This window comes from Phocoena sinus, chromosome 2, assembly GCF_008692025.1.
Source record: "Phocoena sinus isolate mPhoSin1 chromosome 2, mPhoSin1.pri, whole genome shotgun sequence".
Taxonomy (NCBI): domain Eukaryota; kingdom Metazoa; phylum Chordata; class Mammalia; order Artiodactyla; family Phocoenidae; genus Phocoena; species Phocoena sinus.
In genome coordinates this window covers 99,606,512-99,633,073 of record NC_045764.1, presented here as the reverse complement: position 1 = coordinate 99,633,073, position 26,562 = coordinate 99,606,512, and the positions used below count along the sequence as shown (strand labels likewise).

Here is a 26,562-nt window from a genome sequence, read left to right as displayed (position 1 = left end):
TGGGGCAATTTTATGATAACTAATGAGACAGTGGCCATGAAATGAACCAGGAAACAAAATGCCAAGGCATTAAAGATTTACACAAAAGCAAATGGCCTTTATTCAGTAAAGGCTGCATTAAGTACAATCCACATAAATATCTCTTAAACAAAAAACACCTTCTAAAGAAGCTGTGTTGCTTTCTCCCTGCGACACAGAATTGTGAGAAATAAATATTGTTCTTTAACAGAGAAAATTAAAATGTAAGAAAAGCAACACAGTTCTATCAGTGACAGGGAAATTATTGTACGCTGTAGGTAGGTCACCAAGCAAACTTACCATTCCACTCTCTTCTGGCCCCTCCAGTAAATCACCATCATCACAGTGTACACCTAGACTCGATAAAGAACTTGGGAAAACATAATTGATGTTACACGAAACATCTCATTTTAGTACTCTGGTTTGTTTTCCTTATTGCCTTAAACTGTGAGACTGTCGACATTCTAAGCAGCTCTTTTATTCCCCTGATTTGAAAAATAATTTGTTGCAGACAATGAAACAGCTTCTTGAGAAAGAAAGGAGAGAAAAGCAAGGTCGGGGATGCCTGTTATTTCTCCATCTCCCCTAGTGCTGTGTCGGTACCTGACACCACCTCCAAACTTACTCTTCTAGAAGCCTACCCACCCCCCTACCCCACACCTAGCACCAAATCTAAACTGAAAAAGAAGCACGTATATACTCTATCCGTGGGATTGTTGCATAGAAAACTAAGGAAACTCCACACGTGGATTCAGGGCCACGACTCGTCATATTTGCAGCGTAAGGACGGTTTCCATCTAAGACCCCTCGTTGAAAATTACTTATACTGCATCTTATTCTCGCAGGTTTAATTGTCTGTCTTCCCCTAGAATGAACGTTCTACAGGGGCGTTTGTCTCCTTTCTTCACTGGGGATCCCACGCACCTAGAACAGGATCTGGCACGTGGAATGAAAGAACAGACCCACCTATGTCATGATGTCTGTAGCTACTAGAGCTTTCAGAGCCAGATAACGGCCAGTGGGAATGGGATCTTTCTCCTACAGACTGTTTGAAACATCTTTCTAAAGTTGGGAACATATGTTTAAAATATCCTAGCTTCTGTGGGACTTCCCTGGTGGTCTAGTGGTTAAGAATCCACCACCTTCCAATGCCGGGGACGTGGGTTCAATCACTGGTTGGGGAACTAAGGTCCTGCATGCCGCGGGGCAACCCCACACACTGCAACTACTGAACCCGCACACCACAACTAGAGAGAAGCCCATGCACCGCAATGAAAAGATCCCGCACGCTGCAGCTAAGACTCGATGCAGCTAAATAAATAAATAAATTTTATATATATATATATATATATATATATATATATATATATATATACACATATGTTAAAAAAACAAAAAAACCTAGCTTCTCTGAAAAAGGTGGAAGATCGGGTAGCAGTGGCTAGTGCCTTCCCTCCCTTAAATGGGGCATGGCCTTCCCATTTCTCTCCCACTCCCTGGTGGCTTCCCTGCACTGGGATTGTATCAGTTCCAGTATTGAAGAGTTAGAGAGAGAATTTTGGAATGTTAAGATTCTTACACTTGGCCTACAATTACCTTATTTGTTGGCGATGTTGGAACTTGAGTTTGTGACTCCACTCTTTAAACATTTTCCTTCTAGGTAATGTCTTTTTTGTTTTGCTCAGAACGTTTTGAGGACTTAAAATGTATAATGACATGGTTGGAAATTTCACACATTGTGGCAGGAGAAATATTTTAGGCTGGTAGAGATTCAAGGTCACATCAGGGAGGTGACTGCCTTTTCTGTCTGTACATAGGCCCTTGGCTTAGGAAGACTTGAGATCTCTAGGTTCTTCTCCTTTTCCTGAAGGCTCTTGTCCCCAAAACCCTCAGAGGTTCTGCAGAATGCATTGCCTCTTAGTAATACCTCTTTTTACATTTGGATGCTTTTTTTTCCCCCAAAGAACCATATTCATAGAGCTATAGCACAATCTTAATCTCATCTAAATTCAGTTTGGAGAGGGTATTTCTCGTCACTAAATTTATATGCAATGACTGGTTGACCACAGTCTGCTTAGCACAAAGTGGAAGTAGCCAGTTAGAAACACCTGGTGACGGAGAACAACAGCTGTGCTCCAGGAAGATCACTCATGCCTTAAAGGAATTTTCCCCCTTGTTTGGCCATGTGCATAATGAATAATCACTGGATAAGAACAAACCAGTAGTTTGTTTCACATTTGGGGGAACTTGGTAGCCTATCAGAGACGTAAGTCCCTTCTCTGTATCTGATTGACTAAGAACCCGACTAATTCACAGAGATTCCTGCTAGGAGGATGGGGGGAATCATAGCACAAAAGATAGCGGTGACTATGACTTTACTGAGAAGGATGTCGTTATCCAAGCCAAATCATTTTAATATAAAAAAATATTTTTGTTGAAATTTACTGGACTTAGAGATAAAACTGTACAACTTTAGCCTGACATTCTTCTTTAGCCTATGTTCATATTCTGAATATAAAGTTTTATGTTTAGGAAACTTAGTATCTCTCTGTTTAAGCAACCATTGTCCAATATATACATTTTTAGCTAAAATAATTTATTTAATATGTGGACACTTTTCCGTGTTTAAGGCACAAAAGAAAACAGGCCAGGTGAAGTGGCTGCTCTCTTGAAGCTTCCATTCAATGTCGTATAATAAACAAATGAGTAACTGCATAGTCTCTCAAGTAGACAGAGGCTATAGGGAAAAGGGTGGGGGGGATACATGGCAAGGGATGGTCTTTAATTTAGCAGGATCAGAGAAGGTGATGTTTGAGCTGAGACCTAATGGAGTGAGGGGCCCAGTCATGCAGAGACTGTGGGCGGGGGGCCCCAGGGAGGAGGAAAGGCAAGTGCAAAGATCCCCAGTGCACGTGCTCAGTGCGCTCCATCAGCCAGCTGGCCAGCCGGACTGGAAAGGAATGAACATGGGAAGGAGGAGGAGATGTCACAGAGGAGCCAGGGGGTAGACTGGCAGGGCCTCAGGGCCACTGTGAAGACTTCAGAGGTTATGTCAAGAGAGATGGCAAGCTGTTCTGAGCAGGGGAGTAACTCGACAGAATTTGCATTTTATCATCAGTGATAAAGTGAATGATGATGAGGTGCCAGTAATACCTGTCACGTCATTTATTGAGCGTGTCTTAGGTGCTAAGGGCTTTACATGTATTGTCTCATTTAATCTTTATACCAGCTGTATGATGGTAGTCTCTGTGGATATGCTAAGAGGACAGATGAGGCCGTAACTACACAGTTGATCATGAGTGACTTGCCTAGTCACACAGGTAGCACATGGCAGAGTTAGGCTTAATTAAACAGTGATATTTTAAAATCCTTTAATACCTTTCAGGAAGTATCACAACATAGGCCCTAGATACAATTGATTTTCTTTTCCCATTCATTTTGCATCATTGTAGCCATAATGAAAGGAATCTTTTTTTTAATTGAAGTATAGCTGATTTGCAATGTTGTGTTATTTTCTCCTCCTCTACAGCAAAGTGATTCAATTATACATATGTATACATTTTTAAAAATATCTTTATTGGAGTATAATTGCTTTACAACGGTGTGTTAGTTTCTGCTTTATAACAAAGTGAATCAGCTATACATATACATATATCCCCATATCTATTCCCTCTTGCGTCTCCCTCCCACCCTCCCTACCCCACTGCTCTAGGTGGTCACAAAGCACCTAGCTGATCTCCCTGTGCTATGCAGCTGCTTCCCACTAGCTATCCGTTTTACATTTAGTAGTATATATAAGTCCATGCCACTCTCTCACTTCGTCCCAGCTTCCCCTTGCCCTTCCCCGTGTCCTCAAGTCCATTCTCTACGACTGCGTCTTTATTCCTGTCCTGCCCCTAGGTTCTTCATAACGAGTTTTTTCTTTTTTCTTTTAGATTCCATATATATGTGTTAGCATACGGTATTTGTTTTTCTCTTTCTGACTTATTTCACTCTGTATGACAGACTCTAGATCCATCCACCTCACTACAAATAACTCAATTTCGTTTCTTTTTATGGCTGAGTACAATTCCGTTGTATATGTGTGCCACATCTTCTTTATCCATTCATCTGTCGATGGACACTTAGGTTGCTTCCATGTCCTGGCTAATGTAAATAGAGCTGCAGTGAACATTCTGGTACATGACTCTTTTTGAATTATGGTTTTCTCAGGGTATATGCCAAAGAGTGGGATAGCTGGGTTGTATGGTAGTTCTATTTTTAGTTTTTTTAAGGAACCTCCATACTGTTCTCCAGAGTGGCTGTATCAGTTTACCTTCCCAACAGGGTTCCCTTTTCTCCACACCTTCTCCAGCATTCATTGTTCGTAGATATTTTACGATGGCCATTCTGAGTGGTGTGAGGTGATACCTCATTGTACGTTTGATTTGCATTCTCTAATGATTTTGATGTTGAGCATCCTTTCATGTGTTTGTTGGCAATCTGTATATCTTCTTTGGAGAAATGTTTGTTTAGGTCTTCTGCCCATTTTTGGATGGGGTTGTTTGTTTTTTTGATATTGAGCTGCATGAGCTGCTTGTAAATTTTGGAGATTAATCCTTTGTCAGTTGCTTCATTTGCGAATATTTTCTCTCTCATTCTGAGGGTTGTCTTTTCATCTTGTTTATGGTTTCCTTTGCTGTGCAAAAGCCTTTAGGTTTCATTAGATCCCATTTGTTTATTTGTTTTTATTTCCATTTCTCTAGGAGGTGGATCAAAAAGGATCTTGCTGTGATTTATGTCATACAGTGCTCTGCCTATGTTTTCCTCTAAGAGTTTTATAGTGTCTGGCCTTACGTTTAGGTCTTTAATCCATTTTGAGTTTATTTTTGTGTATGTTGTTAGGGAGTGTTCTAATTTCATTCTTTTACATATAGCTGTCCAGCTTTCCCAGCACCACTTATGGAAGAGCCTGTCTTTTCTTCATTGTATATGCTTGCCTCCTTTATCAAAAACAAGGTGACCATATGTGTGTGGGTTTATCTCTGGGCTTTCTATCCTGTTCCATTGATCTATATTTCTGTTTTTATGCTGCTACCATACTGTCTTGATTACCTTGTAGTAGCTTTGTAGTATAGTCTGAAGTCAGGGAGCCTGATTCCTCCAGCTCTGTTTTTCTTTATCAAGATTGTTTTGGCTATTCAAGGTCTTTTGTGTTTCCATACAAATTGTGCGATTTTTTGTTCTAGTTCTGTGAAAAATGCCATTGGTAGTTTCATAGGGATTGCACTGAATCTGTAGATTGCTTTGGGTAGTATAGTCATTTTCACAGTGTTGATTCTTCCAATCCAAGAACACCGTGTAGCTCTCCACCTGTTTGTATCATCTTTAATTTCTTTCATCAGTGTCTTATAGTTTACTGCTATATGTTCTGCTATGTTCTGCTAATTTTGGATCCTGCTACTGTACCAAATTCATTTATTAACTCTACTAGTTTTCTGGTGGCATCTTTAGGGTTATCTATGTATAGTATCATGTCATCTGCAAACAGTGACAGTTTTACTTCTTCTTTTCTGATTTTGATTCTTTTTATTTCTTTTTCTTCTCTGATTGCTATGGCTAAAACTTCCAAAACTATGTGGAATAATAGTGGAGAGAGTGGGCAAACTTGTCTTGTTCCTGATCTTAGTGGAAATGGTTTCAGTTTTCCACCATTGAGAATGATGTTGGCTGTGGGTTTGTCATATATGACCTTTATTATGTTGAGGTAAGTTCCCTCTATGCCTACTTTCTGGAGGGTTTTTTTTTTATCATAAATGGGTGTTGAATTTTGTCGAAAGCTTTTCCTGCATCTGTTGAGATGATCATATGGTTTTTACCCTTCAATTTGTTAATATGGTGTATCACATTGATTGATTTGCATATATTGAAGAATCATTGCATTCCTGGGATAAACCCCACTTGATCATGGTGTATGATCCTTTTAATGTGCTGTTGGATTATGTTTCCTAGTATTTTGTTGAGGATTTTTGCATCTATGTTCATCAGTGATACTGGCCTGTAGTTTTCTTTCTTTGTGACATCTTTGTCTGGTTTTGGTATCAGGGTGATGGTGGCCTCGTAGAATGAGTTTGGGAGTGTTCCTCCCTCTGCTATATTTTGGAAGAGTTTGAGAAGGATAGGTGTTAGCTCTTCTCTAAATGTTTGATAGAATTTGCCTGTGAAGCCATCTGGTCCTGCGCTTTTGCTTGTTGGAAGATTTTTAATCGCAGTCTCAATTTCAGTGCTTGTGATTGGTCTGTTTATATTTTCTACTTCTTCCTGGTTCAGTCTCAGAAGGTTGTGCTTTTCTAAGGATTTGTCCATTTCTTCCAGGCTGTCCATTTTATTGGCATATAGCTGCTTGTAGTAACCTGTCATGATCCTTTGTATTTCTGGAGTGTCAGTTGTTACTGCTCCTTTTTCATTTCTAATTCTGTTGATTTGAGTCTTCTCCCTTTTTTTTCTTGATAATTCTGGCTAATGGTTTATCAATTTTGTTTATCTTCTCTAAGAACCAACTTTTAATTTTATTGATCTTTGCTATTATTTCCTTCATTGATTTTTCATTTATTTCTGGTCTGATCTTTATGATTTCTTTCCTTCCATGAAGTTTGGGGGGTTTTTGTTCTTCTTTCTCTAATTGCTTTAGGTGTAAGGTTAAGTGGTTTATTTGAGATGTTTCTTGTTTCTTGAGGTAGGATTGTATTGCTGTAAACTTCCATCTTAGAACTGCTTTTGCTGCATCCCATAGGTTTTGGGTTGTCGTATTTTCATTGTCATTTGTCTCTAGGTATTTTTTGATTTCCTCTTTGATTTCTTCAGTGATCTCTTGGTTATTTAGTAATGTACTGTTTAGCCTCCATGTGTTTGTATTTTTTCCCTGTAATTGATATCTAGTCTCATAGCATTGTGGTCAAAAAAAAATTCTTGATACAATTTCAAATTTTCTTAAATTTACCGAGGCTTGATTTGTGACCCAAGATATGATTTATCCTGGAGAATGTTCCATGAGCACTTGAGAAGAAAGTGTATTCTGTTGGTTTTGGATGGAATGTCCTGTAAATATCAATTAAGTCCATCTTGTTTAACGCATCATTTAAAGCTTGTGTTTCCTTATTTATTTTCATTTTGGATGGTCTCTCCTTTGGTGAAAGTGGGGTGTTAAAGTCCCCTACTATGATTGTGTTACTGTCGATTCCCTCGTTTATGGCTGTTAGTATTTGCCTTATGTATTGAGGTGCTCCTATGTTGGGTGCATAAATATTTACAATTGTAATATCTTCTTCTTGGACTGATCCCTTGATCATTATGTAGTGTCCTTATTTGTCTCTTGTAATAGTCTTTATTTTTAAGTCTTTTTTTTTTTTTTTTTTTTTTTTTTTTTTTGCGGTACGCAGGCCTCTCACTGTTGTGGCCTCTCCCATTGTGGAGCGCAGACTCCGGACGCACAGGCTCAGCGGCCATGGCTCACGGGCCCAGCCGCTTCACGGCATGTGGGATCTTCTAGGACTGGGGCACGAACCCGTGTCCCCTGCATCAGCAGGCGGACTCTCAACCACTGTGCCACCAGGGAAGCCCTAAAGTCTGTTTTATCTGATAGAAGAACTGCTACTCCAGCTTTCTTTTGATTTCCATTTGCATGGAATATCTTTTTCCATCCCCTCACTTTCAGTCTGTATGTGTCCCTAGGTCTGAAGTGGGTCTCTTGTAGACAGCATATATATGGGCCTTGTTTTTGTATCCATTCAGCCAGTCTATGTCTTTTGGTTGGAGCATTTAATCCATTTACATTTAAGGTAATTATCGATATCTATGTTCCCATTACCATTTTCTTAATTGTTTTGGGTTTGTTGTTATAGGTCTTTTCCTTCTCTTTTGTTTCCTGCCTAGAGGAGTTCCTTTAGCATTTGTTGTAAAGCTGGTATGGTGGTGCTGAATTCTCTTAGCTTTTGCTTGTCTGTAAAGCTTTTAGTTTCTCCATCAAATCTGAATGAGATCCTTGCTGGGTAGAGTAATCTTGATTGTAGGTTTTCCCCTTTCATCACTTTAAAAACGTCCTGCCACTCCCTTCTGGCTTGCAGAGTTTCTGCTGAAAGATCATCTGTTAACCTTATGGGGATTCCCACGTATGTTATTTGTTGTTTTTCCCTTGCTATTTTTAATATGGTTTCTTTGTATTTAATTTTTGATAATTTGATTAATATGTGTCTTGGCGTGTTTCTTCTTGGATTTATCCTGTATGGGAGGGACTCTCTGCGCTTCCTGGACTTGATTAACTATTTCCTTTCCCATATTAGGGAAGTTTTCAACTATAATCTCTTCAAATATTTTTTCAGTCCCTTTCTTTTTCTCTTCTTCTTCTGAGACCCTGATAATTCAAATGTTGGTGTGTTTAATGTTGTCCCAGAGGTCTCTGAGACTGTCCTCAATTCTTTTCATTCTTTTTTCTTTATTCTGCTCTGCAGTAGTTATTTCCACTATTTTATCTTCCAGGTCACTTATCCATTCTTCTGCCTCAGTTATTCTGCTATTGATCCCATCTAGAGTATTTTTAATTTCATTTATTGTGTTGTTCATCGTTGTTTGTTTCATCTTTAGTTCTTCTAGGTCCTTGTTAAATGTTTCTTGCATTTTGTCTATTCTATTTCCAAGATTTTGGATAATCTTTACTATCGTTATTCTGAATTATTTTTCAGGCAGACTGCCTATTTCCTCTTCATTTGTTTGGTCCAGTGGGTTTTTACCTTTCTTCTTCATCTGCCCTGTGTTCTCTGTCCTCTCATTTTGCTTAACTTACTGTGTTTGGGATCTCCTTTTAGCAGGCTGCAGGTTCGTCATTCCCATTGTTTTTGGTGTCTGCTCCCAGTGGGTAAGGTTAGTTCAGTGGGTTGTGTAGGCTTCCTGGTGGAGGGGACTAGTACCTGTGTTCTGGTGGATGAGTCTGGATCTTGTCTTTCTGGTGGGCAGGGCTGTGTCTGGTGGGGTGTCTGTGACTTCATTATGATTTTAGGCAGCCTGTCTGCTAATGGGTAGTGTTGTGTTCCTGTCTTGCTAGTTGTTTGTCATAGGGTGTCCAGCACTGTAGCTTGCTGGTCGTTGAGTGGAGCTGGGTCTTAGCATTGAGATGGAGATCTCTGGGAGAGTTTTCACTGTTTGATATTACGTGGAGCCGGGAGATATCTGGTGGACCAATGTCCTGAACTCGGCTCTCCCACCTCAGATGGACAGGCCTGACACCCGGCCGGAGCACCAAGACCCTGTAAGCCACAGGGCTCAGAGGAAAAGGGAGAAAAAAGAAAGAAAGGAAGGAAGGGAAGGAGGGAGGGAGGGAGGAAGGGAGGAAGGAAAAATAAAGTTATTAAAATAAATAATAATTATTAAACATATTAAAATTTTTTAAAGTAATTAAAAAAAAGAAAGAGGAGAGCAACCAAACCAAAAAACAAATCCACCAATGATAACAAGTGATAAAAACTATACTAAAAAAAAACCAGATAGACAGAACCCTAGGACAAATGGTAAAAGCAAAGCTATACCGACAAAATGACACAAAGAAACATACACATACATACTCACAATGAGAGAAAAAGGAAAAAAATATATATATCGTTGCTCCCAATATTCACCACCTCAATTTTGGGATGATCATTGTGTATTCAGGTATTCCACAGATGCAGGGTACGTCAAGTTGATTGTGGAGATTTAATATGCTGCTCCTGAGGCTGATGGGAGAGTTTTACCTTTCTCTTTTTTCACACAGCTCCTGGGGTTCATCTTTGGATTTGGCCCTGCCTTTGCGTGTAGGTCGCCTGAGGGCATCTGTTCTTCGCTCAGACAGGACGGGGTTAAAGTAGCAGCTGATTAGGGGACTCTGGCTCACTCAGGCGGGGGGGAAGGGAGGGGTATAGAATGCAGGGCCGGCGGCAGAGGCCAACACGACGTTGCAACAGCCTGAGGCGCGCTGTGTGTTCTCCTGGGGAAGTAGTCCCTGGATCCCGGGACCCTGGCAGTGGCGAGCTGCTCAGGCTCCCGGGAGGGGAGGTGTGGGTAGTGACCTGTGCTTGCACACAGGCTTCTTGGTGGCTGCAGCAGCAGCCTTAGCATTTCATGCCCGTCTCCGGTGTCCACGCTGATAGCCGTGGCTTGCGTTCATCTCTGGAGCACGTTTAGACAGTGCTCTGAATCTCCTCTCCTCGCACACCCCGAAACAATAGTCTCTTGCCTCTTAGACAGGTCCAGGCTTTTCCCCCTGCATTCTTTTTTATTTTTTAATATTCTTTTCCATTACGTTTATCACAGGATATTGAACATAGTTCCCTGTGCTATATAGGAGGACCTTGTTATTTATCCATTATATATATACTAGTTTGCATCAGCTAATCCCAAACTCCCCCTCCATGCCTCCTCCATACCCCTTCCCCCTTGGCAACCACATGTCTGTTCTCTATGTCGGTGAGTCTGTTTCTGTTTCATAGATAAGTTCATTTGTGTCATATTTTAGATTCCACATGTGATATCATATGGTGTTTGTCTTTCTCTTTCTGTCTTACTTCACTTAGTATGATAATCTCTAGGTCCATCCATGTTGCTGCAAATGGCATCATTTCATTCCTTTTTATGGCTGAGTAAATATTTCATTGTATATATGTACCATACCTTCTTTATCCATTCATCTGTTGATGGATATTTAGGTTGCTTCCATGTGCTGGCTACTGTGAATAGTGCTGCAATGAACATTGGGGTTGCATGTATCTTTTTGAATTATAGTTTTGTCCAGATATATGCCCAGGAGTGGGATTGCTGGATCATACGGCAACTCTATTTTTAGTTTTTTGAGGAACCTCCATACTGTTTTTCATAATAGCTGCACCAACTTACATTCCCACCAACAGTGTAGGAGGGTTCCCTTTTCTCCACACCCTCTCTAGCATTTGTTATTTGTATACTTTTTAGTGATGGCCATTCTGACTGGTGTGAGGTAGTTTTAATCTTTGATCTCATTGTAGTTTTTATCTTTTATGTGCCTGTTGGCCAGCTGTATGTCTTCTTTGGAGAAATGTCTTAGGTCTTCTGCCCATTTTTCGATTAGGTTACTTGTTTTTTGTTGTTGAGTTGTATGAGCTGTTTGTATATTTTGGAAATTAAGCCCTTGTTGATCACATCTTTTGCAAGTATTTTCTCCCATTCTGTAGGTTGTCTTTTCATCTTGTTTATGGTTTCCTTCACTTTGCAAAAGTTTGTAAGTTTGACTTGGTTCCATTTGTTCATTTTTGCTTTTATTTCTATTGCCTTGGGAGACCGACCTAAGAAAACATTGGTACGATTTATGTCAGGGAATGTTTTGCCTATGTTCTCTTCTAGGAGTTTTATGGTATCATGTCTTATATTTAAGTCTTTAAGCCATTTTGAGTTTATTTTTGTGTATAGTATGAGGGTGTGTTCTAAGTTCATTGATTTGCATGTGGCTGTCCAGCTTGCTGGACCACTTGCTGAAGAGACTTTTTCCCATTGTATATCCTTGTCTCCTTTGTCAAAGACTATTTGACCATAGGTGGGTGGGTTTATTTCTGGACTCTCTATTCTTTTTCATTGATCTATATGTCTGTTTTTGTGCCAATACCATGCTGTTTCGATTACTGTAGTTTCGTAGTATTGTCTGAAGTCTGGGAGGGTTATGCCTCTTGCTTTTTTCTTTTTCCTCAGGATTACTTTGGCAATTTGGGGTCTTTTATGACCCCATAGAAATTTTAGGATTATTTATTGTAATTCTGTGAAAAATGTCATGGGTAGTTTGATAGGGGTCACATTAAATCTGTAGATTGCTTTGGGTAGTATGGCCATTTTAATGATATTAATTCTTCCAACCCAAGAGCATGGGGTATCTAAATGAAAGGAATCTTAAGGCTCATAGAGATTATGACTTGATGATTTTTCTAGACATTTTTAAGATGTCTCGTGTAAGAGTTGTATTATCATATATGACAGTATTATCTTTTTTTTTAATTGAAGTATAGTTGCTTTACAATGTTGTGTTAGTTTATACTGTACAGCAAAGTGAATCAGCTATACATATACATGTATCCCCTCTTTTTTGGATTTCCTTCCCATATAGGTCACCATAGCACACTGAGTAGAGTTCCCTGTGCTATACAGTAGGTTCTCATTAGTTACCTATTTTATACATAGTATCAATAGTGTACATATGTCAATCCCCATCTCCCAATTCATTCCACCCCACCTTCCCCCTTGGTATCCATATCTCTACATCTGTGTCTCTATTTCTGCTTTGCAAATGAGATCACCTATACAACTTTTTTAGATTCCACACATATGCATTAGTATACGATATTTGTTTTTCTCTTTCTGACTTACTTCTGACTTACTTTCTCTCTCTGACTTACTTCACTCTGCATGACAGTCCATCCACGTCTCTACAAATGACCCAATTTCGTTCCTTTTAGTGGCTGAGTACTATTTCATTATCTATATGTACCACATATTCTTTATCCATTCCTCTGTTGACGAAATTGCTCATGCAGCTCAATCGAAAAAGCAAATAGGGGCTTCCCTTGTGGCGCAGTGGTTGGGAGTCCGCCTGCTGATGCAGGGGATGCGGGTTCACGCCCCGGTCCAGGAGGATCCCACGTGCCGTGGAGCGGCTAGGCCCATGAGCCATAGCCGCTGGGCCTGCGCGTCCAGAGCCTGTGCTCCGCAGCGGGAGAGGCCGCAGCACTGAGAGGCCTGCGTACCGCAAAAAAAAAAAAAAAAAAAAAAAAAGCAAATAACCCAATCAAAAAATGGGTGGAGGACCTAAACAGACATTTCTCCAAAGAAGACATACAGGTGGGCAACAAACACATGAAAAGAGGCTCAGCATCACTAATTATTAGAAAAATGGAAATCAAAACTACAATGAGGTATCACCTCACACTGATCAGAATGGCCATCATCAAAAAATCTACAAATAATAAATAAAGGGAACCCTCTTGCACTGTTGGTGGGAATGGTAAATTGATACAACCACTATGAAGAACAGTATGGAGGTTCCTTAAAAAACTAAAAATAGAACTACCATACGACCCAGCAATCCCACTACTAGGCATATACCCAGAGAAAACCATAATTCAAAAAGACACATGCACCCCAATGTTTATTTTCTGATCAGAGAGAAGAATATGTAAAAGAACCACCCCCAAATGAAACCTCCCGGTTTCCCTGTGGTCCCTACGGAGTGTGGGTTCTTAATCTGTAAACTCAGAATTCTACCTCAGCATCGTTGATTTCCATAGTAATTTTAAGTATTTTTTCAGTGCATTTAAAAACATTCTCAGAAAAGAGACCATAGGCTTCCCTAGACCATGGGTGTAGAGACAGAGTATTCAAGGATTACAGTGAATTCCTTTGAATCTGAGCAGAACTACTGCAGGTGGTACTGGGTTTATTTTGTGGTAGTGGTTGTTGTGGGGGAAGGGGGAGTGCTGAGCACATGCCAAGGCTCCCAAAGAGACCAGCTATAGCTAGGCTGACCACGTGATCCAGTCTGGCCAGGTATGTTACAATTTAAGCCTTGGCCCAGAGTAATTAGTGATATTCCCCCCTTTCAGAACTATCCCAGAGAGAACCATGAATTATATGGCCACCATTAGCTATAGCTGTTATCAAGAAAGCCGTGGTAGTGGATGTAGCGAATTGAGTACAATTGCCAGGACACGTGGTAGGGCCTTCCAACCCCTGAATTCGGATTTATTTTGATAATGAATGGGTATAATCAAAGAAGATTACACAAAGGATATGCTGGAAGAAAATACTATTTTAACCATAATTATTTCTTTCACAGCCAAAAGAGAGCATACAGTGGAAGAAAGTCACTTGGAGAATGCACAGAAAAGGTAAGCAGCTCTGAACTGGCCCCAAGTCTTTCTTTGCCTAGCCATTCTTTTGTTATTATCAAGAACCATCAACACCATCTCCAGCACTTTTTCATCTTCTCTGAAGGCAAACTCTGTACTCATTAAACCATAACTCCCCCGTTCTCTCCTTCCTTCAGCCCCTGGCAACCACCATTCTACTTTCTGTCTCTGTGACTCTGACTGCTCTAAGGTACCTCATGTAAGCAGAATCATACAGAATGTTTCCCTTTTATGACTGGCTCATCTCACTTAGCAAAATGAATGACTAGCCATTCTTTTGACCCCATCTGCTAAGACTCCGCGTCCAGCAGCAATAAGAGTCTAGGGGGAGCTAGAGTGAAAGCTCCAGGAATAGGACTTGGCAATAGTTTTCCTCAAGAAGCAGGGAATCATCCGGAAGTGACTCACCTGCCTCAGGAGTCAAGGACACCATTTCCATCTGTTTGCCTCTCCTCCACTACTCTGCTCCTAAACGCTTCACGGACGCTGGGAACAGTGGGATCTTTCTTAGTGTTACAACTAGATAAAACCATTATGGAGGATATTGTAAACAAGGGACAAATGGGGAGAAGGGACTTCCCTCTGTATGTGCACAGAAAAGGGGAAGAGACCCCAGAGGTCTTCTATTCACCCTCCCACCTACCTCAGGCTTCTTCTATGTTCTTCCCTCTCTTCATAGACACCCAAGCGGAACCATCCACCTCACCTGGTAAGAGCCCAGTAATCATTGGCTGTGATCCCTCATGGGGGTCTTTCTTTTTTTCAGTTGGCCAGGTTAGTCAGCTTGGCTCTCCCTCCCTCTTAGAAAGGTGAGGGGGGAATACACGGAGGCTTTCTCATATTCAGGGCTGAGAACTGAGATAAATTTTGCTGGGACCAGTTCTACAAGTACGAGAAAATTAAATAAGAGATAAGGACAGGAAACGGTAGATAAGGGAAAATGAGCTTTACAAATGTGTGAGGAGGGGAGTTCATTCAATGCAGGTGAACAAGTTCTAGAAATGAACGTTTTTCCTCCCGTCTCACCACAATTTCCGAGAGTACTGAAAGCCTATAGTCAGTGCTCTGTTCTGCCTTGACAGACACTGACATCTTGCCCTGCTTCCCGCTGTAAGTGCCAGTAGAATAAATATGCAGAAGGAAGCAAGGCGAGGGCAAACCTTGCATCTTTCTAAGGGCAGACGTGTTCTTGGTCCTGATTATCATCTCTGCATGGTAATCTTTGACAACCAAGACAATCACATGATTCTGTTTATAGATTTTTAGCTTGTGTCCCTTTATTGGCCTTATCCCCTATAGAGCTTACATTATCCCTGTAGTAAGCTTCCCTTCGTCGGTGTGTCAAGCTGGTGTGTCTGTGTTATAGACGTATCCCATAGGCATAAAAAGGACCATCAACACATGGGTATCAGGCCAAGCAGAATTTCACCTTCTAAGGTGGATGTCAAATTTCTAATTCTTCTTCAGGATTCTTGCTTCAGGAAAAGGGGGCCCGTGTGAGAGGGGCCGAAGTTGGTGCTGTGCATTAGCTATGCTGAGGGGGGGGTCATAAATTTCGGTTGTCAGCGTTTTCCGTGACTTTGTGGTGAAGGTAGTCTAGCTTTCATGTCATACATGAAATATGTTAGATCCCATCTTTAACGTAGAAACCACAGTTGTTTGGTTACAGTCTTGAAGGAGGTTGGTGGTCAGTGTTGCAACATTCGAGTGAGATTTAGGAAATTCTTATGTTGTATTCTCAAGAGAAACAATTTACTCTGAGGCTAAGGAATATTTGCTTTTCCTCAGCAGTTTCTAAAGGCATGCATGAGGGGCAATAAGCCGATATGTTCCGCCCTGGCATCTCAACACTGCAAAAGTAAAACCGTTCCCTTTGCCGTGGGCTCTTTGATATAATCATTGGCTGAACTCTCAAAATGTTTAGCTGAATCGAAAAGATAGAAATCAGACAAGGAATTACAGCAGAGAGAAAAGGAGTCAGGGAACAGTTGAGAGTGAAGCAGAAAAGTTTTATAGAACACAACGTATGATGAGAAATAAATCTTTTCAATGTTGAAAGCTATTTTAGTTATCTGCTGAGAAACAGAAATTTCAAACAGCACGATTGCCCCTTTGTCTCTTGGAGAAAATTCTAATATTGTTGCCAACTAACAGCCGTTTTCATGCCCGAATTTCAGACGGTTTTCAATAATCAGTCTTCTGTGAATCAAAATTAAATTTGAAAGGAAGAGAGCTGTGTTTGGAGCGGGACTGGGTGAGTGGGGAGGAACGTCGTCTAGACCTTATCAGATAGTTGTAGGTTCATATTCTAGCTTTTGGCTTTTCCTGGAACAAAGGGAAATCCAATAAGACACACATCCTCCGAGTGACTCTGTTAAAGTTGCAGAGTGCCAAAGCCAGGCCATCCTCTCTGCAGCTCTGTTTGCTTTGGTTCTCCTGGAGAGGTTCACTTAAACACGTGGGGGGGGAAATGCTGAAATTCACTGTTTCCTTTAGGTTTCATACTCTTTGAGGGTTAGCAAGCAGGGCCTCCCAGATTCCCCGGGGGAGAGGTGGTGAGGGTACATCGTTCAATTCAGAGCTGGGAAAAGTGTGGCCCACAGGATAATGACGTGCTTTTCTCAAGCTCTGTGATAACCCACCAGACAACTCTGTCATTCTCTGAAACCCTACCATCCTTGCGACGTCTTGGTCTCACAGTCTACACTCCAAATAACGCTGGAACTGCTGGCGTTGAAGCACGGTGAGCGGAGTTTCTGTGCTCTTCACTATGTCCTCCTGGAAAATAGGAAGATAATTTGCTCCTCTGAAAACTAAAAGTGAAGACTTTCTCTTCTCTATTCGTTGCGCAAGTAAATATGTTTCTGTGTTGAAGGTAAACATAATGAAGAGACAAGAATAATGATGTGCTTTGCTGGGGGTCACACACATTACGTATGACTTAGGTGGCAACGGTGTCTAACGTGGAAACAGACCAAAACATGACTATTTTATTTCTTAAATGCCTGGGTCAGTGAGTATGAACAACAGGGAGTGGGTAGAGCAGAGAAAACATTTCACGGAGAATCAGGGGACCCAACTCTGCTGATGAATAAGGTCACTCCATCTTTCTGGGTCTCTGTTTTCTCAGCTGTAAGATGGGAACATTGGACAGACTGACAGGTCCATCCCTTCCAGTTCTAAAGGCCCGTGACTCCATAAGAAATTCATGGCCTGTTCCTTTAGGTTACAGAACTCTCTGCTTACGAATTTCCATGCTACAATCAATGTAATTTTCATTTTGAATGAAATAAAAAATATATTCAGCGTTTTGACTGCCACAGAATTAGGAGTCATGCCTGGGCAAAAGTGGACATTGCTACTTTCTGGTTTTGCTCCAAAATATGTGTGTTTGGAATTGTAAGAGAAGTCCCTCAAGAAATTACTGCAATTATTGCCTTTCTCCACCTATGCACTTCTAGTCTTTTAATAACTGGGAGCCAAAATTCCCTGACCAGTAGTTTTAATTTGCATTAAAAACAGATTTATTATTTACAGAAGCACAAAGAATTTATGGGACTCAGAGCTGCAGCTCCAGCTTGGATCTCACCTAATCATAGCCATGGAATCAATTAACAGTTCATCTGTGAAATGTGATAAAATCTTATGAGATACATAGTGCCCAATAACTGAGACTGAGTTGAAAGTATGCTCCATAACAGTAATGGGGCTTCAGGGTTTTACAATCGCCGTTGAATAGCGTTCCATTAGAAACTCAGTATTCAGGATGGCCACAAAAAAAAAAAAAGAAAAACAACGCTGTGTCTGAACAGATGATAGAGCATTGAGTAATAAACCTGGCCAGCCGTTCCTGCTTTGATTAGTTTCCAACACCCTAGAAAAGGGGCCCATTTATTTAAGTGTTCCTGCTCATGGCAAATGAGCTTGTGGGGCTTGGAGTGGGTGGGGAGAAGGAATGAGGGCAGAGCTATAAATTGCTGCCAAGCTAGTGCCTCCAAGAAGGGCTGCTTGGGAGGCCTGGGTAGTCATCTGGGAATGAACCTCCAAGGGGTAGGTCAGGAGGTTCTTAGTGATATCTGGGAATCACCCTTGTAAAACCTGGGTTCTTTTCTGACTGGGTTAAAGATCATTTTTTAAGATCAAAAATGGTTTTTCCTCCAATCCTTGCTATATCCTCAATTATATGTATTTTTGTACATTGATGGTTTGTATTCCTGTATCACATCAAGCTTTAAAATGTAGCTTTCTTAAATATCATTCGGTCTACGTCTCTTATTTTACCCTTGAAAAAACTGAGAGCCCAGTGTTGAATGATTGACCCAAGATTATAAAGCCAGCAGATGCCAGAATAAGGACAGAACAGTCTCTTGATTTTCTGTGAAGCACTCAACAGATTGATGACTCCCCGTGGGCTCTCTAACTGTCCACTGCTGGTGATACAGAACCAACATGTCATTAGTGTTCCACGTAATCATTCAACATGACACAAAGAGCAGGTAAATGACACGGATTTGAGATGAAGAACAAACCCCAAAAGTTTTACCTACATACACCCTGGAATCATACATCCTGGTTTTATACAGATAAGATGTGCCCAGGAGTATCCCCAGTCATGTTAAATTTCTTAGATAATTGGCTTGAACACGTAGGTCTTACTGAGGCTTAGGATAAGCCGCAGTGACTCAAGCCTGGGCTTCTGTGCTAAAGAGAAGCGAAGCGTGTGGGAGAAACTCTCCCGGTGTCCCCTCTCCTCCCCTAATGGGTATTAGCGTTGACAGCCTCTCACCCTCTACCTCACTGTTTTTTTCTCTACATTTGCAGTTTTGAAACAACAGTAGGATATTTTGGGATGAAGCCAAAGTCTGGTGAGAAGGAGATCACACCCAACTACGTGTTTATGGTGTGGTATGAGTTCTGCAGTGACTTCAAGACAATCTGGAAACGGGAGAGTAAAAACATATCTAAAGAAAGGTAAGGCTCTAATAGATTGATTAACACCCCATTCGGGGGTCTTAGGAAACCTCCCTCTCAAACCTAACAAAGTGTGTGCACCTCACCCGTGTCAGTATCGCCTTTCAGATCAAGTGGATGTCGAGGAAGGATTACTGCCTCAGAGTTCATAGGGAGATTCGGGGGAGGCTTGCTGTCCGCACAAGCAAATACACTCACGTGATCTGATAAGTTACACTTTCTTAACCCCTTCCAATTACTAGCTAGTAAATGAAAGGGGAGCTGTGCTAATTAGCAGCAGATTGCTTTTCTGTGTATTTTCATGTTGGCCCAGGCTAAATGAGGCAGCCTTGCTGTCGCAGACAGTACAGACAAATAAAAGTGAATGCTTTTCCCATTAATATACTGAACTTGCATCAAAGGGAAATCTCTGAGAGTCGGGCCACACTTAACACGGTGTTGAAGCCCCGCTCTGGATTTACAGCGCCACTTCTGACTCCCCGTATCCTGCTGAGGACATCAAACTGCGTGCCGCTCGCCTCATTGCAGCCTCCTGATTTTATTAGTTGGGGGTAGAAGGAAAACCTCGGCCCTGAATATAGGGAGAGTGTGTGTGTGTGTGTGTGTGTGTGCGCGCGTTCTCCTCAGAGAGAGACTGAATTGGGCCCTGTTGATCAGAACACAAAAGCATTTCTGCTTGGGCAGTGTTTTGATCAGGTTGCCACAGTTCTACAAAGGGTGTCATGGATTTAAACTTCAAACAGGTCTTGCTACTACTCCTGCAGAACAGATGTACGAGAGTGTCATTCAAAGTGGAGTCGGAGACAAATTCTACAAATGAAGGGAAGTGGTTTAATTGTAGCGTCTATATCTCACTAAACATTGAGACCTGAAATTCCAAAATACAGTTATTTTTGCTCTTTACTTTGTAATCAGAGAGACGGCATGCACATAATATATCTACACAGACACACACACACACAGTACACTAATATGTTTTACCTTAAAAAGCTACTTTTAAGGGCTCATAATTTAGAGATTTCTTGACTCAGTCTTACTGAATCTCTAAATATTTTCTCAGGGAATTTTTTCACAAGCCTGCTTTCTTTCTAAGGAAGTCAAAGAGCTTTAAAAATATTTATCAACACATCTTGCCACCATTAACTCTTTTGGAACTTGGAAGTTAAACTGAGTATATCCATTATAGGGATAAAATGAAGCAGAGAAAAAAGTTAAGTGACATCGTTAAGAAAATGGATTGTTGATAATAACAGGAAAAAACAACCCTAAAAATCTTGACATCCCACTCATTGTTCTCACCCTGCAATCTCTTGTTTAGCCCTTGAAGCTAAAATAAGCTTCTGTGTTTTGTGAGCCTCAGAGGAAAAGTGACAGAGCCACGTTCCTCTCTCTCTAACAAGGTAGCGGCTGGCCAGTCAGCTCTCCACGTCCACACCCGAAGGCCAGGGAGCCCCTCAGAGGGCCCTGAATCTCCAGCCTTTGCTAAAGATTTTACACCTGAGATTTTGATCCTAGCCCTTAGTGAATCTGTCCTTGTTGTTGGAGCCCTAAAAATGGTCCCAAAAAACCAAAAGAGACGGTAATGAATTGAATAATCTTCTATTGAAATCGTGGACCGTATTCCAAATGGAGGAGTTTTTCCCTATCACAGAAGTTGGACCACACTTGTTGTGGGCCTGCGGTGGTTCCAACCACCCTTCAGAATGACCTGTTCTCTGATTCCTAGTGATGGGCACTTGCTGTGCTGCTTCCTGGGTATAGCTGGTGAATTGCCTACTTCACACTCTGTAAACCAACACCTTTAAAGGGTCATGACTTCCCGGGACCCTTTTCAGGTCTTCTCATTTAGCAATTTCAGGGGTTTCTTCATTCCAGCCGTGCTTTGTGAGATGGATCACCAAGGTTTCCAACCTAAATCAACATCTCTGAAAGTTAATGATGGCTCATAAAGTATTTGTGGAAGCAGCTTGTTTACAAATATCTTTTTGTTAAGAAATGTTAGCGCATTATATATATTACTGCTCATCCAGTTCAGTAAACTGGTTAATATCCAGGGTTTTCTCGTGAAGTGAGGATTTTTTTCAGTTGTTCTCTGTCTGCTAAGGGTTTTAGCTTTTAAACGATTGGAATCACATATTCGTTGTGGTGAAATAAGCAAATTGAATTCTTCTATTACAACCAAATGATAAACAATATGATTGCTTTGTCTTGACCCATATTTAATGATGTTTGATAGTGTCATTTTTTATTGTACTTCTCCAGCAAATCCCCAAAACACTAAATGTCAGGAGGTAGCATAAGATAATATGAAGACATCCTCAAAAATTAAATTCATAATCAAATGAGAACCTCATAGCTTGTAATTATTAGCGGAAAAAAAAAAAACTATAGTTTGGGATCCCATCCAAAGGAATTTCATCCCCTTGATTTTGAGAGGTATTTGAAGGCCAACTAAAACCCCAAAAATCACTGAGAAAAATTAAGGATCAATAATAGTATTTTCAAAGAGACAGATTCACTTCCAAATGAAATGGAAGTTTTGAAAACTACTTTAGGTCACCTGAGGTCAATTTTAAGGGATAGAGAATATTTACTTCTTGTTCTGTTTAGTATGGTTTCCAGGGACGCACATTAGCTTGATGCAAAATCGAAATGATGCAGCTCCACAGCAGGGTAACAGCTACCCCTCATGAGACCCAGAACGATGTCTGAACATGTACAGGTGACTGATAAAAACGTCCAATGTGCTTGTGCCTTGAAAATGAATGATAAACCCCCTATTATTAAGCCGATATCAGGACACAATTCTGTATTCGAGTAGAACAGACATAGTATTTCACTGGGGATATGGTTTACCCGCAGATTAATTCTCAGTAGAAGAGCAGGCTACTGTATGATGGTATATTAACGGCATGCAACTTTGCTTGTCGTATGCCAATATTAGGCAAAATAGAAAACTTCTGAGTCTAGGCCCAAATCCAGAGCGCCTCGCTCCCTAGACCTTCAGTCTGTGACCCACTCAGTCCTCATGGTGCCCCTAGTACTAGAACTCATCCTCCAGTGAAGTATACCAGGTCCTTCTCTTACCCCTGCTGAGTACTTACTGGCAGTGCTCAGTAGTGTAAAAAAAGACCTCTAGAGAGAGAGTTGAAACCCAGCATTTTTATGCCATTAATTTGCTTTGTGATCTTGGGCCAGTCACTTATTGCCTGGAGGACCCAAATATCATATCTGTAAAATGTATGTATTGGGATGAAGCAGGAACCAAATGTTCACTAAGATCTTTTCTAGCTCAAAATCTCTGTGAATCTAGAAACTACTTTTTTTTTTTTTTTAACATTTTGAGAAACTGTTTTATTTCTGAGATAACGCCCCTCACCTTTGCTCTTGAGCTCATAGGGGATTATGCTGAAAGACATTCCAAGCCAAGGTCTGGTGGTGAGTGGGGAAGAGATTTGGAGGCAGGGAGAATTTTCACTGTCCTCTTGGACTTGGTAAATGTCTACAGCTTCCTTGGCTTACACTCCCAGTTCCTCCCCTAAAATACTAAGGTTGGTCTTGAAGACCACTTTTTTTTTTTTTTTTTTTTTCCTTGCGCGGGCCTCTCACTGTTGCGGCCTCTCCTGTTGCGGAGCACAGGCTCCGGACGCGCAGGCTCAGCGGCCATGGCTCACAGGCCCAGCCGCTCCGCGGCACGTGGGATCCTCCCAGACCTGGGCACGAACCCGCGTCCCCTGCATCGGCAGGCGGACTCTCAACCACTGCGCCACCAGGGAAGCCCGACCACATTTTTTTAACTGAAAGTATACACACAAAAATATTTTCATCTGCATCCAACATTGCGTTTACTGGTTTATGAAAGTTCATCAAGATTTTTATTCTGAGAGGCAGCTTTGCCTCAATTTTACCTTTTCATGCAGTTTTGTATTTGTGTCTCTTGACAGCCAAACCAGTCAATGAATTTTTGCAACACACATTTCTTCCACCTATTAAATCAACAGATTATTTGAGCATATGCATAGTTGCAAGGAGATAACCTAATTTTTGCTGCTACCTTTAGTGACTATTCTTTACTCATTTTCTGCTTTTTCTTTTTCTTTTTTTTTCTGTCTATTCTGGGATTACAACCCTTCCTTATGACGTTTTCCACTATTTAGAATATGTTAAGACTGCTCCCCACATATGCCCACACATGCACACACAGAGGCCACAAACGACTACTCCCCACAAAATGAGCTATGAATTTGCAAAAGGTAAAGAAGTCCTAGGGGGCTCATGACTCCAGGAATAAAGTCTTGGCAAATAATTCAACCCTGAGCCAAAGCAGACTTTAAAAGTACCATTTAAAAACCCATAATGGATAAATAATGAGTGAATAAGGAGTTTGGTGAATTTTATGTGAAAGGCAAATAAGACATTTCATTATATACATAACCATAATTTACACCATGGGGGAATGGATGGTTAGTTTGGGGGTTTTTAGTTCAGCTAAATAACAACAGAGTTTTTGTTTTAGGTGTATTAGTTGCAGTTATTATGGTTAATTTTGCAACTGCCATACCCTTGACAGCAGAGCTGTTGTGGAGTTATCTCAAAGCTGTACTCAGGGCTCACTGCTCAGGTCACTTTAGGACCAGGAGCTGGGAACTTAGAGAGGCCATCACTCAACCCACAAAGAAGCCGTTGATTGCAGTGTAGACATCGCAGGAATTCCTCTCTTTATATGATAGTTATTCCTGGAAAAAGTTCCATAAACTAAAATTTTTATTTATTCAATCATGATCATTACAGTAACGTCTAACAAGTTACCCTAACCCTCTGTTATGTGGTTAAATGAGTTATATACACTTAACTGCTAAGAAGCTTCATATTTTAAAGGACCCCTTTAATAATACGAATAATCACCCCCAAGTTACTCGGCAAAACTTTGAATTTTCCTAAGTCGCATTTGAAGGCAGTTCTGTACAAATACACAAACAGTAAATGTCCCAACAAGCTAACTTATAAACAGAATGTGTGATTATTGTAATCACAAAGAATAAAACCCACTTATTTCCCAAGCAATGAATTTAAAACTACTTCTGCAGAATTAAAAATATGCCATGAGTAAGGAGAGGGGATAGTAGACTTCTAAATGGTAAAAATTATGGGATCATTGATTCTTAAAAATTAAAACACCTCTTTTGACCCTCTTTCCTCTGGAAACTAGCGATCTCCTGTTCCTTCCATCTTCTTAAAAGAAGAGTTTATATACATTTCCTCATTTCTTTTTCCATAACACACATCCACTCCTTTCTGTATCAGTAAGAATAAAGCCTCGGCTGCCATAACAAAGACCAAAGTAACTGTTGCTTAAACAAGAAAAATTTATTTTACTTTTGCCTAACAATCTGAGTATAAATTGTTTAGAAGTTCAGAACCCAGATTCCTCTTCTCTTGTGGCCACCATCATTAGGTGTGGTCCTTATTCACAAGTGTAAAGATGGCTCACATCACGTCTGCCAGCACCACTGCTGCTGAGTTCCTGCCAGTAGAAAGGGGAGGGCACACCATTTCCTTTAAAGGGGGGTGGACCTGGAAGGTACACATATTTCATTGAGCAAAACTTAGTCTCACGGCTATATGCCAGGGAGACCAGGAAATGCAAGTTTATCTGGGAGCCATGGGCCCAGCTGAAGACTCATGGGTTCCATTACTAAAGGGAGCAGAAGAAATGGATGTTGAGACTACTGGCAGACTTTGCCACCTTTCCCATTTGTGAAATCAGACAGCTAACTCCCTGGCACTGCTAGCTTTTGACACTGATGATAGTTTCTTCCATCTTGAAGATGCTCTGAGGGTATTCTGGGTTTCCTTCTGCAAAGGTGACCGCCACTCTTCTATTTCTTTCATCGGTTCATCTTTTTCTTCTATTCCTTAAGTGTGGACCTTCCCCAGGGTTCAGATCTCTGTTCCTCTTTTCTGCTCTGTACTCTATCCCTAGTTAATCCCAACCATTCTCATCGCTTCACCTGTCACCTCTTTGCCAAGTCCTCCTACCCAGAAACAACCTCTTAGTTCTAAGTCTTAGATCTCCGACTTCACGCTAAACGTTCCCACCGGCTGCCTGACTTTCATCTGCAAGTCAGTATGCCTACTCTGAGGGTCCCTAAATTTCATTTGCACCCTTCTCCTCCTCCTAGTAGCCAAAGGCAGGCTGGAAACCTGAACTGTCTTTAATGCTCCAAGATTCACTTTCCACCCGCAGCTGACAGAATTCTCAGTTTTGCCTCCTTAGTGGTTATTCTTTTTCATCCTGTTTTCTCGGTGGCTTTGCCTAGTTCGGGACCTCATCTCTCACCTGGATTATTGCTACACCCTTCTGACTGTTCTCTCTGCCTATAGTTTTTCTATTTCCTCTTCATTGGCCCTTAATATTGTATCCAGCTATCTTTCTAAAACAAGTTAGATCACATCTGTTTTTTTGAACATATCCTGTTTCAGCATATTCTGTTCTGAAATAAAGGGAAGAAAATCAGCCATGATTGGTACTTATATTCATTAACTTTGGGGGCCTTACAACAGCCCTGAAAAAGCGTATTCCTATTGTGCAGGTAAGCAGAGGAGAGAGTAAACGAATTACCAACATCACAGTTTCACTCCTAAGCAACAGAATGGGGATAATGACCTAGGTCTTATGTGACACTAAAGCTTGAGCTTTTACAAGTATTCTGTATTTCTCCCAAATTAGAGCATGAGCCTCCAAAAACTTGCCTTAACTCACTTTCCAACCTCATTTCCCATATCCTCATCCCCCACATACCCATGATATTGACTCAGTGTTTCTCACATCTACACATTCTTGCCTGGTGTTCTCATTGGGTAATTTCTTTACATGGCATTGTCCCAGTTATTTCCTGCTGGTCAAAACATAGTCATCTTCTAAGGGCGACCTCCAAAACCTCTCCCCTAAAAATCTTCTGAAATACCCCTAAGTAAAAGAATTACATCTTTCTCTGGTCTCGGATAGCGTGTTTTTCTTACAATCCTTTTGCACTTAATTCCTTCCAACTTGTTACTTTAGCACTTTACGTGTCTTTTTCCACCTTTAGGACATAAACCCATTCCTTATCGTATCTTCTATGGTGCATTCTCCAGCACGGAGCCTGCTAATTATTTACTGATAGAGAAAGGACTTCACGACATAGTACTGAGCACTGAAGATCCTGGGCAGTGTGAGTTTGGAGGAGGAAATGATTCCTGAGGAATGAGGAGGCCGGGGAGGGCTTTGGGAAGATGGTTAGCCATCAACGGGGCCACCCTCCACAGAAGTTGTAGAAGGGATTCAGAAGCCAGTACGGGAATGTTGGATGTCAGCTGCTCCCCAATCTGGCAGGTCTTCCAAATCACCTGGAGAGCTTTGTAAAAAAGTGAGCAGATCTACCGAATCAGAATCCCAGAGGATTAGAACCTAGGGATCTGCAGTTTTAGAAAGCTCCTTGTAGAGAGGATGAGTAAGAACACATTTTGTGTTTGGTTGCTTCAGTAAATACCTTGGCTTCATCCCTTGCTGAAATCTATCAGGTCAGCTTTGGAGATGGGAGGAAGAAGTTCATCCTCCCAAGGGATTCTTACTACAGGCAGCCAAGTTTAGGAACTGTTA

General features: G+C 41.1%; 1 protein-coding gene across 2 annotated transcripts in view; it reads left to right on the top strand.

Moving 5' to 3' along the window:
* The window catches only part of FMN1 (formin 1), a 406,404-nt gene that overhangs the window by 353,341 nt on the left and 26,501 nt on the right, over nucleotides 1-26,562 (top strand). For both annotated transcript variants that reach the window (XM_032623988.1, XM_032623989.1), the window contains 2 exons: nucleotides 13,877-13,928; nucleotides 18,771-18,920. In XM_032623988.1, coding sequence (XP_032479879.1) covers nucleotides 13,877-13,928; nucleotides 18,771-18,920 — 202 coding nt within the window. The remainder of the gene's footprint in view (nucleotides 1-13,876; nucleotides 13,929-18,770; nucleotides 18,921-26,562) is intronic.